The sequence below is a fragment of the Lissotriton vulgaris genome, chromosome 2_1 (assembly GCF_964263255.1).
Source record: "Lissotriton vulgaris chromosome 2_1, aLisVul1.2, whole genome shotgun sequence".
Classification (NCBI taxonomy): Eukaryota; Metazoa; Chordata; class Amphibia; order Caudata; family Salamandridae; genus Lissotriton; species Lissotriton vulgaris.
Window position 1 is genome coordinate 362,371,380 of NC_141687.1, and position 12,648 is coordinate 362,384,027.

General features: G+C 43.2%; 1 protein-coding gene across 1 annotated transcript in view; it reads left to right on the forward strand.

Moving 5' to 3' along the window:
- Nucleotides 1–12,648, forward strand: part of UNC119 (unc-119 lipid binding chaperone) — a 406,449-nt gene that overhangs the window by 134,482 nt on the left and 259,319 nt on the right. The window contains exon 2 of the mRNA XM_086955162.1: nt 800–913. Coding sequence (XP_086811288.1) covers nt 800–913 — 114 coding nt within the window. The remainder of the gene's footprint in view (nt 1–799; nt 914–12,648) is intronic.

Here is a 12,648-nt window from a genome sequence, read left to right on the forward strand (position 1 = left end):
TACACTCCACTAGAATAGATAAATACTATTGTTTGTGTTCTGATCATGCAGAGATCCCCGCGTTAGGCACCTCATAATAATCCTACTTGCTCCACTATTAAATCTCCACATACTTGAACACCCTTCATTTAATAAAGACGACCTGTAGAACTTGCTGGAACTTGAATATATCGTTTACAAGTAAAGGTGTTGACTGTACTTGATTTCCTACACTTAAATCACTTTCGAAGCGTGAGCCTTACCCGAGCTGAGAATCAAAAGCCAAAATTGCTGTTAGCTGAACAGTAGTACCACGGCAGTGCATCCAGAAGTTGCAGGCTCTGCCCAGTACTTCTGATTAGTAGCGCTCCTGGAGATGCGGTCTGATGCTGCCCCCAACACTAGTGCAGAATGCGCATTGTGGATGTACATAATGTTAAATGCATGTTGAAACAAAGCTCTCTGCTTGCAGCAATAAGAACTCAATTTGCAAGACCAGCTCAGTATGTAAAAAACCTTGAGTATCCTCCTCACCAAACGGATAGCAGAAACGTCTGAGCTAGATGATTGGTGGCGTAATAGCTCTCCCAGAAGACAAAGAAGTCGTGTGTTTGGAGTTTTGTTTTTTGCGTGTAGTGGAAAAATAAAGAAAATGACACATATGTATAATCCTCTGACATTGCTGTAAATTGTGACGTGCTACATAAGTAAATAAACCTGTGCAGTTGTGGAAACTACAGTGCTTTTATTTGTTAAATGTGTGATCGTGTGTTAACTTTGCTCTCCAAAATTAATGTTTGCCTCTCTCCCTCTCTCCTAGATTATTTATGTTCACCAGAAGAAAATATCTACAAAATAGATTTTACTAGGTTTAAAATAAGAGACATGGAGTCCGGCACTGTGCTGTTCGAAATCACAAAGCCTCCAGCATCTGGTGAGTGGCAGTGACATACTATGTAGTGGTTGGTTTAAAAACAACCAGGTCTTCTTTTAAGTACTTTTTAGACTCTTATGAAGAAAAAGACCAATCCTCTTTCTTCACCTGATCATAATGCAGTGGGGTTAACACGCCCCATCACATAAAATGGTATTAGATTTTTAAATTAGAACGGTCAACGCAAAACAGATTTGGAGTTGAGATGGATAAATACAACCAGGGCAAACATAACTTTTCCTGTAGAATTTTAAATTGGAAGTTATCATTGGTGCCCTGTACAGAAAGTAAAAACATTGGGAAACGCTTGCAATAGATCGCATGAACATTCTATTAGGAATGTCCAATCTTGAATAAATCTGTTTATTTACACGGAAGAGGAGAAACTATTGAAAAGCTTGTAGAATTGGTACAATTCCCAACTGGAAGGGAAAAAAAGGGACATCACTTCAATACTTCTTCTCTTCCATGTACGTAAATGGATTCAATCACGATTGAACATTCCTAATAGAATGTTCATAAGTAAGTTTTTAATCACTGTTCTTTTATTCACCACAAACTTCCTAAACCTTTTATCTTGGTTGGCGTCATCTTTCAGGGTCTTCTAAAGGTCACAGTTCTAATTTATTCTCACCTTCTTTTTTTGGGTTAGTGCATTCCCCCCTCAGTTTTTGTGTAGAGTGTGGTTTTAATTCTTTATGCCCTACGTTGATTAAATTCTTATAGGGTAAATCATTGTTACTTTCTTTTTTTGCACAAGTGTGCCATTTTCTTTTTTTTCAATTTTAACTTTCATTGATGTATATATTAATTGAATATTTTGCTAATACAGGGGTCGGACAACAGCCCATGTCATCATCCCGAAGATGGTCTTACGGATGTATACACCAATAAGACCAAAACGTCGACAACCTAATCTATTTCCTTATTGTTTAGTTCTTTTGAAAGTGTTTTCTACTGTGATCAGATTCACTGTTCTGTTTATGTAATTTTTGTTTGGAATAGATGTTTTCAATAATGACTTGGAGGTACTAACAAAAGAGAATTTTATTATAAACCACAGTCATTTCTGTATTTGTTTAAATCTTTTGGTACCCTTTTAAATTTTTATTACATAAATTTAATTAAAGAAGACTCAATACCTGTTGCATCAGTATCTTTTGTAGAACTTTCAGGAAGAAATTAAGAACTAAAGTAGAGATTTCTTAACTGAAGGTTACCTTCTGGAACCTTGATGTATAATTGTATGAATTGTCAGACTGAGTGTGCTTAAGTAAATCCCTTACAGGCACATTTACCTGTTAATACCTAATTTTCCCATGCCTCCAAGGGTCGATTCGGTTGCCCATTTTCTTTTTCTTTAGGAAGTAAACCGCAATACAGTGCAGCTTGTGCGATTGTAAAAGGATGTATGCAGGACTGCAAGTTCCATCCTAGCAGTACGAAGACACAGTCTCTAGGCGACTGCATGGTACAGCTGGCAGAATTAAAAGCCCTATTACTGGCACTAATACAAACTGATCGAGAATTCCCCACACTTACAGTGTGCGATTTGTTTTACTGTGTCCAGTCTTACAATGAATATCTTCACTACTGGGGTCAAAATTGGTTTAACAAGATTGCACAGTAGAGCATAAAATACTTTAGGAAAAAGTGTCAGAGTTGAAAAAAGACATGCCGAGAGCTCACGTGATACGCACAGTCATCAACGTGATGGCGTTGAAGAGAATTCATGGGCTGATGAAGCTGCAAAAGGGGCAGTGCAAACTGCTGCTGTAGTTGCAATCACTCGTTCTAGCACGAGAATAGATAGACATAATGGTATCTGTCATTGTTTCATGCAAAAACAGCTCTGCTGTCCCAAAGAAATTTCCACTCAAGTACTCCTACAAATTAGATGCTCAGGAGTTAGGGATAGAGTAATACCGAACATGGATCGCAGATTTGGTTTGATTCTAGCTGCACACAAGGGTCTCGGTTCTTGACACGCAGGGGTTACTGCAACAGTTTCTCTACTGAAACAGAACTATTGGTGGCCAGGTTTAACAAAACAAACCAAAGCATTTGTTTGTTAAGTGTCAGCAGATGGAGGGTTCCACCATAGCTTGCCCTGCACAAGCATCCTTACTAATATCAGACAGACCTCTGGCATGTGTCTATTTGGACCACTGCGGCCCCTTACAATCCAATGGGGCTTACAGTTAAATCTTAGTTGCAGTGGATTCATGCTTTAGGTTCCTGTGGGTTTGGCCTCATTGCTCGGCTGTCGCTCAAACTGTTATTCAAGATCTGTGAGTCTTCAGAGGAACATACGCAGATGGCAAATTACATTATGACCATGGCCCTGCGTTTAGCTCTACGGCTTACAAGGAAGCTATGGGAAGTTTGGGTGTAGCATTGCGGTACACCTCTCCGTACTATCCCAAAGGAAATTTGGTTGCGGAGAGGAAAAACTGGGACTTAAAGCAATCTCACCTATATGGGGTCCAGAGGTCACTAAATAATATGCCAATAAGTTCCCTAGGAGGTGTCACCCCTTATGTAGTCCTATTTGGGACGAGAATGTGGGTGGGTACATGATATCGATTTATGAAAGCACAGTGGTGCATGAAAAACCTTTTGACATAAGTAAACATTTGGTTGTTTTACAGGATCTTAATGAATTCTGGGCACTACAGAGCAAAGTGCTAGTAAAACGCACCGCCAATGGGGAAGTCAAATCTGTCACTGCAAGAACTGTCTGGATCCCAAAAGTCAGGGTTCTGGTCAGAGAAATGATTGTGGCCAAGAAAGAATTTGGGCCGTCTTACAGAAAGCCTGTACCTGTCCTGGATGTCAAGGGAAGAAGAACAGTACTTCCGCCTCTTGCCGGCAAGAAAGAAAAGAGATTTGTCTCAATTGATCTGATCAAACCACAATATGTGGCTTATCCTGAATAGCAGGCCACGTGGGTTCCTGGGTAGCTGCCGCTCTCCTCTCGCTACCATACAGGAAGTTCAGACAGAAAGAGTTATAACAATCGAGGAATCTACAATATGAAGTAATGAAGTTACCAACAATGAAATGGAGCTCTTGCCTACTGAATCAGAACCTCAAAACTCGAATGAAACATCGATATCAATTCGGCCTCCCACCGACATCTATATCAATATGCCTCTACAGGAGACACCTACTAGTTCATCAAAAGTTGCTGAGCTACCAATGATAGATCGAACTGCATCTGGCTACTTCATCGATTTCAACATGTTTTCGCTGGATCCTAGTGAACCGGAGTCACTACCAGCTCCAGTTTCCCGTTAAAAACAACGTAATAATTTCTAAATTTTTCTGAAAAAGACATTTCTAGTCTCACCATGGATACAGCTCTGGATTATAACTGGAATATTGTTCTTTCTATTCTGGATAGGTTTAGTGACTGCCTTTTTTTACTTGTTAATGAACACGATATGCCAGAACGTTCCACAGCATCACATGTGAACTTGGTACTGAAACCTCATACGTCATCTCATGGTGAACAAAGAGAGCTGTCCTATGTGAATATCACAGCAGTTCCAGTTCCTGACTGAATCGTTTGCGATACGGTTTCATATGATGTATTTTGTCCCACTGAACTGTTAAAAATGCCATATGTAGTCAAAATGTCTTTAAATGATATCACCTCCAGAACATACTCTGACGATAAGGATCTTGAAACTTTAAATAATATGTTGTCTGATTTAGAACTGTCTGCAGCATTTACAAAGAATGAAATGTTTGATGTCAATATTGATTTTCACTCACTGTACTGTTATTAACATTATGGCCATCACTTTCTGCATTAAACAAGTGCACCACGTAATGTTTTCACATATCATCAATGGGAACATTGCCTGACACCACGAAAGGTAGTTCACAAATGTTTGCTCAGAAGTTTGCTTACTTTTATGGGTTTAATACATCATATCCACGCTCATACTGTTATAAGCTTGCACCCTCATTGGCAAAGAAAAGTATGCTCACTAACACACAACAGATATATTCTGCATCCTTTATTGCCCAACTGTCTGAACAGGGTTTCGACTTATGGAGGACACTATAGACATAAAAAATCTGTCTGTGGTACTAAGGACTGAAAGGTTAAGGGAAGGGAGGCACTATTTAGAGCATGCCTCATACCACAACAATTCATCTTCCTGAATGACACTGTGCAACAGACTTCCTGTCTTGGGTTAGCCAAGATTAAATATTTGAACACACCAATTCCCTTGTGTTCACACTTTGAGGGTTGGCGAAGTTACACAGAAATGGGTGCGGGTACATTAGATTACATCATGCAGGGTTTTTCATACAATTCAACAGACCCCAGTTGGAATGGATGGTTAGCTTGGCCTGTAGACATGATTAGCATGTCAGCCAAGACCAAAAGGTTTAGTATCCATAGGCCTGACTTACGCCATGTACAACGAGAACATCCGGGGGTGGTGACATCATACAGTTTTGGGAAGTTATGCCTGAATAGGCTAAAAACCTCCACACTGTCTCAGGTGAAACTGCACTTGTCCCTACTCTCAGACAACATGGATTTCAGCTTTTTCTTGCTAGGTCCCCAAAAGACTTATATGCCACTTACAATGAATTTTGGAAAATTTCTCAACAAGAAGCTGCAGGGAGGTTTCGTGAAATAGATCGAATTAACCTAGAAAAGACCTTTGCAGTGGTTGATAATGGTATGACCACATTAACATCCAGGATTTATTCACTGGGCAACAATGTATCTTCTGCTATAGATATGCTAGACCGAAATCTGTCCATCCTACAACAAAGGGAATCACAATTACGTAATATGTCATTAAGCTGGATGCTACAATCTTTGCGTTCTGGTTATGTGCCTTGCCGATAGATCAACAGTAGGTCTCCGTTCGCTGCATATAATTTGACTGAAAAGCAGATAATGGCACAGATGGATGCGAAATATAAAATGAAGCGTGTTGAAAAATTCGACCGTTTACCTATCAGCATAGCAGAGTCACTGTCCACAGAATGGTTAATTCATGGCCATATAACATTGCCAGTAACAACTTTACAGTTTCAATATTGCCTAGAACACCACCAGGTTGGCAGAAATTAAGTAAAGGGTAGGAAGTTCATCCATGAATCTTGGGAATTACTATATAGATTTAGATGCAGGAACAGGGACACTGAAGTATTTCTCAGCGGTACAGATCGCGAGAATTCTTTGAGTGGATCTCAGTTGCCAGGATAATATGCTTTATGGGGCCTGTAACGGTTCAGTTGTAAACTTGTCCTGTCGTTTGAAAGAGTCCCCATCTGCCATGATTTTTCCAGTGTTCAGGCTACTCTCCATGGGAGTTAATTAATGCTGAATGATCAAGGTTGTTGTGGGATGCTTCCAGGCATCGCATATCTTGTCACTGTAAGCTCCAGGGTTACTTGTTGTATGCAAGTATTGTTTCCACCGACCCGCACAGTCAGGGAGGCGCCATTATGGCATTTGCTGAATGTTTCCTTTATACGGTTTGGTACTCTGAGCCAAATGAAAGCCATGCTTTTACAGAAAGATGTGCCCTTTACCTCAGCCAGAGAGACTTTTGATCTCCAGGTTACAAGGTCCTCAGCTGAGATACAGGCACTTGTACAAACTAACTGCCCTTTGCATTTTAGAGAAATGTTACAGCGTATCTTTAATATGTCTGATACAAAGGGTTTAGTACACCTGTTTAAGACCATATGTTCTGGACTGTTAAGCACTTTTCAGACAGTCTTTGAAGTGATTCCAGCTTTTATACACTTCTTATTCTGAAGCATTTTTAGATGACTTCCGTTAATCCTGCTACTGATCGCGGAAATACTGATTTTAATTTTTCTGCTACGCAATGACCATCCCAGTCACCAAGGAGATGGAAAAAACGTTCTTGGAGCAACGTTTTCGTGATCACATGTTACTCCATCTGGGCACACCTCGACTTTGGGAACTAAGCGAGTCTTGGTTCCTATCATTCTGACAAGTCTGGATTGACAGTGTTTTACCTGTCCTCCGCTGTCTATTCTGTGGACAAGAATGCGTGTTGGACCTCTTTCTGACACTTCCATCGGTTGCGGCACCGGACGTGGATGCATTGCTGGACCCGTTAACGGCCCACGTACTGCAGTGTCCTCAGCGTATTCCCATTTGGATGTCTGCATTCTTGAGCCACAACAGGATGCTTCAGCTCCTGTAGGATCGGATACCGCATCCTCTACAGGCACACAGGATCTGGATATTTCAAAGGCTTTCTCCGCATCCGCCGTGGGAACTGAAGATCATCACCTTTGCTCGATTGACATGATCTGCAATGGCAAGCAACAGTGATGTTGCGTCTCCCACACAGAACACATAAACATTTGGCTCTCCGTTTGCTGGGAAAAAAATTGGCCTTTTTCCAAAACAACCAAAATTGGAATTTTAAACAGTTTTTTTTCTCTGCTACCACTTTTCTCTTGCAGAGCACCATGGCTTTCAGACACTTTCAATTGCTCAAACCATATATATTAACATTTTTTATGTACTGCTAGAGATTTTTACACAATAAAGGACCTTTTGTAGCATTTTTTAAATTAACTTTTTAGAACATTTAAAAAAAAGTTTTTTATGCTTGCATTAGAATGACATTTCCTTTTTAGTATGTTGTCCGATAAGATGAGGAGTGGGTGTTATGTTTTAAAATGTACCCAAATATAGGCCTGGGTAGTCTCCTAACCTTTCACCCACATTTTCCCGGCCATTGTACTACAAAACGTTTTTTTGGTATTGACCTTTTACCTAGTTAAGGTGCTGCATAAATGTGTGGTTTTCCCAGAAAACTAACCACATTTATTATGCATGAGGATTCTCAGAATAACAGCAGGATTACCATCTTCTGCATAAAACTATATATAAGGGTCATCCCTTGCGTCATCCTCGGCCGCCATGACACAGCAAGGTAGAACCCCTGAGGCTACCTTTTGGGGATATATACACCATATCTTTGCTGGGCCAGGCAGAGGAGAAAGACTTCCATGCTGACACACTGGCGCGAGACGCTGAGGTTCCTGCACGCAGACACTCCAGCTTGCAGTGGTCTGACATCTCTCGTGGGGTGTCCATCTCGAGACCAAGATGGGGGTCCCACAGTCTATCACTTCAGGTAATGGGGTTGGCTTCAGCCTAGGGCCTGGGTACTCACAAACATTTTCCCTGGGGGGGTGCAAAATTTGGCCTATGGTGTGACCGAGGGCTGCACTGATGCCAGCGGGGGGTGTAAAGTGAGTGTAGGGGAAGCAAGTCATATATATCTTGTGGTTGTCTTTACAAATTAATGTGTTCCTAAATTAATGGCCTATTTTCTTCATTTCCCTAACTGCAATTAACTTTAAGTAAGTGTTTTTTTTCATGATAGTGCTGAGTCAAGTAAACAGCAGCCCAGTGCTGGTGCTGCCCAGTGGGCTGCATGTAAATGTCAGGAGGGCTGTATGCGGCCCCGGGCCTTGCTTTGAATATAACTGGTCTAGGGGGATTCTTGGCTCCACACCTACATACATGCTAGGTACACTTAGGAACATCTAGTTAGGGTTGCATCGTAGGACTACGCATTATTACTGTCATGTATTTACATACCTGTCTGTATTCCTTGTTTTAGCACGCACTATGATAGGAATCTACCATCCATTTACTCTATTGGTGCTTATAATCGTTTATATCCGTTTCTGTCTTATAGTTGTTTCAGCACCTCTATTTTACACTAGAATGACGCTGGTTCAATAAATGCTTATTGATAAACGGCCCCACCTTTTTATTCTGTGAATCTCTCTGAGACAAAGTGAGCATGAGTGACTGAGCGAAAAGTATTGTACTGTTTCCTAGATCCCTGATGGGACATAGTTGTCATGTTCGGTAGTTGCCAATAACTATTTTCTCCTTGGTAAGTGGAGTTTACAGTGACTGTGACCTAGCTGTTATACGGGTGAACCTATCCGGTGGAGGTATCTGGAATCCGTCTGAACACCAATCCCACAGTCTATGTTGTCTAAACGTGCTGATCCTATATAGGTTTATAAGAACTACACAACAAAACTAATTGGCTCTTATTCAAGACCCATATGTTCATGCAGGATCAAATATTTTACTCAAAAAGTTGGCTTTTAGGACTTAACCCTTTTTTATGTCTAAGGTAATGTCTGGTTATATCAAGTCTCCTGCCCTACTTACTTTCAGTTATGCGTATGTGTTAATCACTTAAAATCAGTTCTTTGGGAAACAGACTATTCACACCCGTCAGTTGAAGAGACCCAGTTGAAGAGACCCTTAAATATTGCGTAAAGTATGACCCTTAACGTGTTACCTACAAAGAACGAGAGACTTCATGTAGTCTGGAAAACACTCCTGTTCTCAGGGCAACTTCGGGAAGTCGATCAGTAACCATTCGCTCTGTATATGGCTTGCTCTTCAATGTGGTAGTGTTCTCAGAAAGTCATTTTAGTTCCACCAGTACCCCAAGACCCCATTCTATTAGAGCAAAGGCACATTTGATGTTCTTGTGAGTGAAGCAAACACTTTGCCCAAGAATTGTGAGCTTATTGTAACCCACTCAGTGTTTCTGTGGGGGTGAGGGAAAAGATTGAGAGAGAGTGAGAGATAGACTGCAGTGATGGAGACTGACTGCCTGGCTGGACTCTGTAGAAAGTGATTTAGTTTTGATGAATACATCTGCCTGTGGATTCCTCACCTTATGAATATCCCCTGCACCAGCATTCCGCGGATATCTTTCCTAGCTTTCTGCGCCGACGAGGTCGTCACAATGCTATGGCTCCGCACGCGGCTCCGCATGACTTCACCGGAGCCATAAGACGACCACGTCGGCGTGTTGACGTCGGTTCCCTTTTTTCCACGCTGTCGACGCCAACAGTTTTTTCTGGGACTCTCCATACTTCGTTTGGATACTTTGTTATTTGGATTGTATCTCTTTCTTCTTTGTCATGTCTGCTCCGAGGAAGTCCGGTTTTAAGCCCTGCAGGGTGTGTGGTAAACATGTCAATGACTGACCTGCATGAAGATTGCCTTTGGTGTTAAACTACAGACCACGACGTCAAGGGATGTTCTTCGTGCAGGAAGGTGAATCTTAAGGCGTTGAAGGAGCGAGAATCCAAACTTTACATGACTGACTAAGGCAAGGAAAGAAAAAAGGGGTTAAAAAAGGGCAAAGTCCAGGTCTTCAACGTCGCACGACTCCAAGAGGAAGGATAAGAAGAAGAGGAAACCTGCTTCTCGGCACCGATCTTCGAAGTCTGTGGTGTCTAGGTCGCTTTCTCCTGCTCAACGTCGCGGAAAGGACTTGATTTCCCCTTCAGTGTCTCCTCGGGCAACTCCGGCTCCATCTCCTTCCTATGAGGGGACTCCAGAGCACGCAACGATGTCGAGATTCTCACCAGCTCTAGAAGATGGGTCGAATCCGGCTGATGAGGTTCCTTCGGCTCCGGCTGTTCCACCTGTGGCTCCAGCGGCTCCCATTCCAGCGGTACCTCGTTCGGATGTCGAACTGGCTTCATATCCTCAGTTTCAGACGCCGGGTTCGAATCCCTCACATTTTTTAAATGCGTTGTATGGTGTGTTCACCAGGGCCTCTTTCCCCTCTGGAGCACCTTCGGGTCCCATGGGTTCTTTGGCATATAATTTGGGTGTGGCTCACCAGTATCCTCAGGCCCCCTTTATGCCGTTCATGCCAGCAACACCGTCCCGGCCCTTCCCGGCTCTGAGGATGTCAACGCCGTATGGTCAGTCTCTGGCTCCATCCCATGAAGCCTCTCTAATTCGATCGGCGCCGGCTATGGTTGTGGATCCACCTTCGATACATTTCCCGGAGCCGTGGACGCCGCTTGTGGCATCGCTGACGCCACAACCGAAGATGCACTCCAGGAGAGAGGCGCATAGATTGTTGGAAGAGAAGCAGTATCTGGCTGAAGAGAAGGAGGAAGGAGAGGTGTATGACAGAAGATGTGTTTGAAGACTTTTGTGGGGCAAGTGGGCTTGACACATCTTCGGAGTTGGATGTTGCTTCCCAAAAATCTTTTCCTTTGAAGGATGTTCCTGATATGGTTATTAGGAAGGCTGTGGAACTTTTGGATTTGCAGCTTCCTGTGGCGGAGTATAAGCCTAATCTTCTTACGGAGGTGCTTCATTTTCCATCTTCGGTGGTTGAACCACTTTTGCCATTCAATGATGCTCCGACTGACCCAATTCTCGATGTGTGGTGCAACCCTCATTTGGCTCCTGCGGTTTCAAGGTCAGTCTCAAGAAGGTATAGACCTGCTCCTGGAGATCCGTTTTTTCTTTCCTCTCACCCCTCTCCTGAAAGTCTGGTAGTGCAGGCTTCTTGTTCGAAGCAATCTACAGGGGCATTTTCGCAGGCTCCCGCAGACTGGACTTCCAAGAAGTTGGAGCAATCTGCGAAAAAGGTATTTTCATCGGCCAGTATGGCACTGAAGACTACCAACACCACTTGTCTCTTGGGCAGATCTAGTCATGCCCTAATGGACTCTGCAAAACAGCTTCTTCCAAAGTTGTCCTAAGAGGACAGGGGGAATCTGAGTGAGGTGTTGGCGTATTCTCAGGCTGCGGCTCGCCAAGTCATCCAATCTGGCTTCGACACAACAGATTCTGTTACTACAGTAATGGGTTCATCCATTGCAACAAGAAGACATGCATGGTTAAGGTCTTCTGGGTTCTCTCCTGACGTGCAGGCTGCTCTTGTAGATTTGCCATTTGATGGGTCCAAACGTTTTGGTGAAAAGGCGGACTCTGCCCTGCAACTATTTAAAGACCGTAAGGCAACAGCAAGGTCCTTGGGTCTGCAGATTCAGACAAGAGGCTATGGATATAAGCGATACCGTGGCTTTGGGAAGTCTTCCTTTCGTGGGTCCAGACAGCCTCAGCAACAGCAGCAGCTCCCAACCCCTCCTGGTAATGCAGTAGAGCAGCCCTAGATCTGCCATCCTGGATCATGTAGGTCCCGTGGGAGGCTGGCTTACCCATTTTCTACAAGATTGAAAATTGATCACTTCAGACCTTAGAGTTTTAGATCTGGTAGAAAATGGGTACACCTTTCCCTTCAGAGAATTCCCTCCTCCTTACCCTCCTTGGCAAGGGTTTTGCACAGAGGATCATTTGTTTCTCCTTCAGAAGGAGGTTCTTACCCTGTTACAAAAAGGTGCGATAGAGGTCGTTCCGGAGCAGGAATGGTGTCAGGGTTGCTACTCCCGGTAGTTTTGATTCCCAAGAAGGATGGCAGGTTTCGGCCCATCCTGGACCTCAGAATCTTGAATCTGTTTCTCAAGCAGGAGAGGTTCAAGATGCTTACCCTAGTGCAGGTTCTTCATACGCTGCAGCAAGAGGACTCGATGGTGTCCATCGACTTGCAGGATGCGTATTTCCACATCCCAACCGTGAAGTCACACAGGAAGTGTCTCCGGTGTACAGTTGGGGCGCAACACTACCAGTTTGCGGTCTTTCCGTTTGGTCTTACTACTGCACCTCTGGTCTTCACCAAAGTGACGGCGGCCCATCTCAGGAGGTCGGGGATTCCAGTTTTCCCCTACCTGGACGACTGGCTGTTGAAGGCAGAGTCTCCAGAAATGCTGAGTCATTATCTGCAGGTTACAACCCATTTGTTGTACAAGTTCGTTTTTTCGATAAATTTACCCAAGTCTCACCTGGTGCCCTCTCA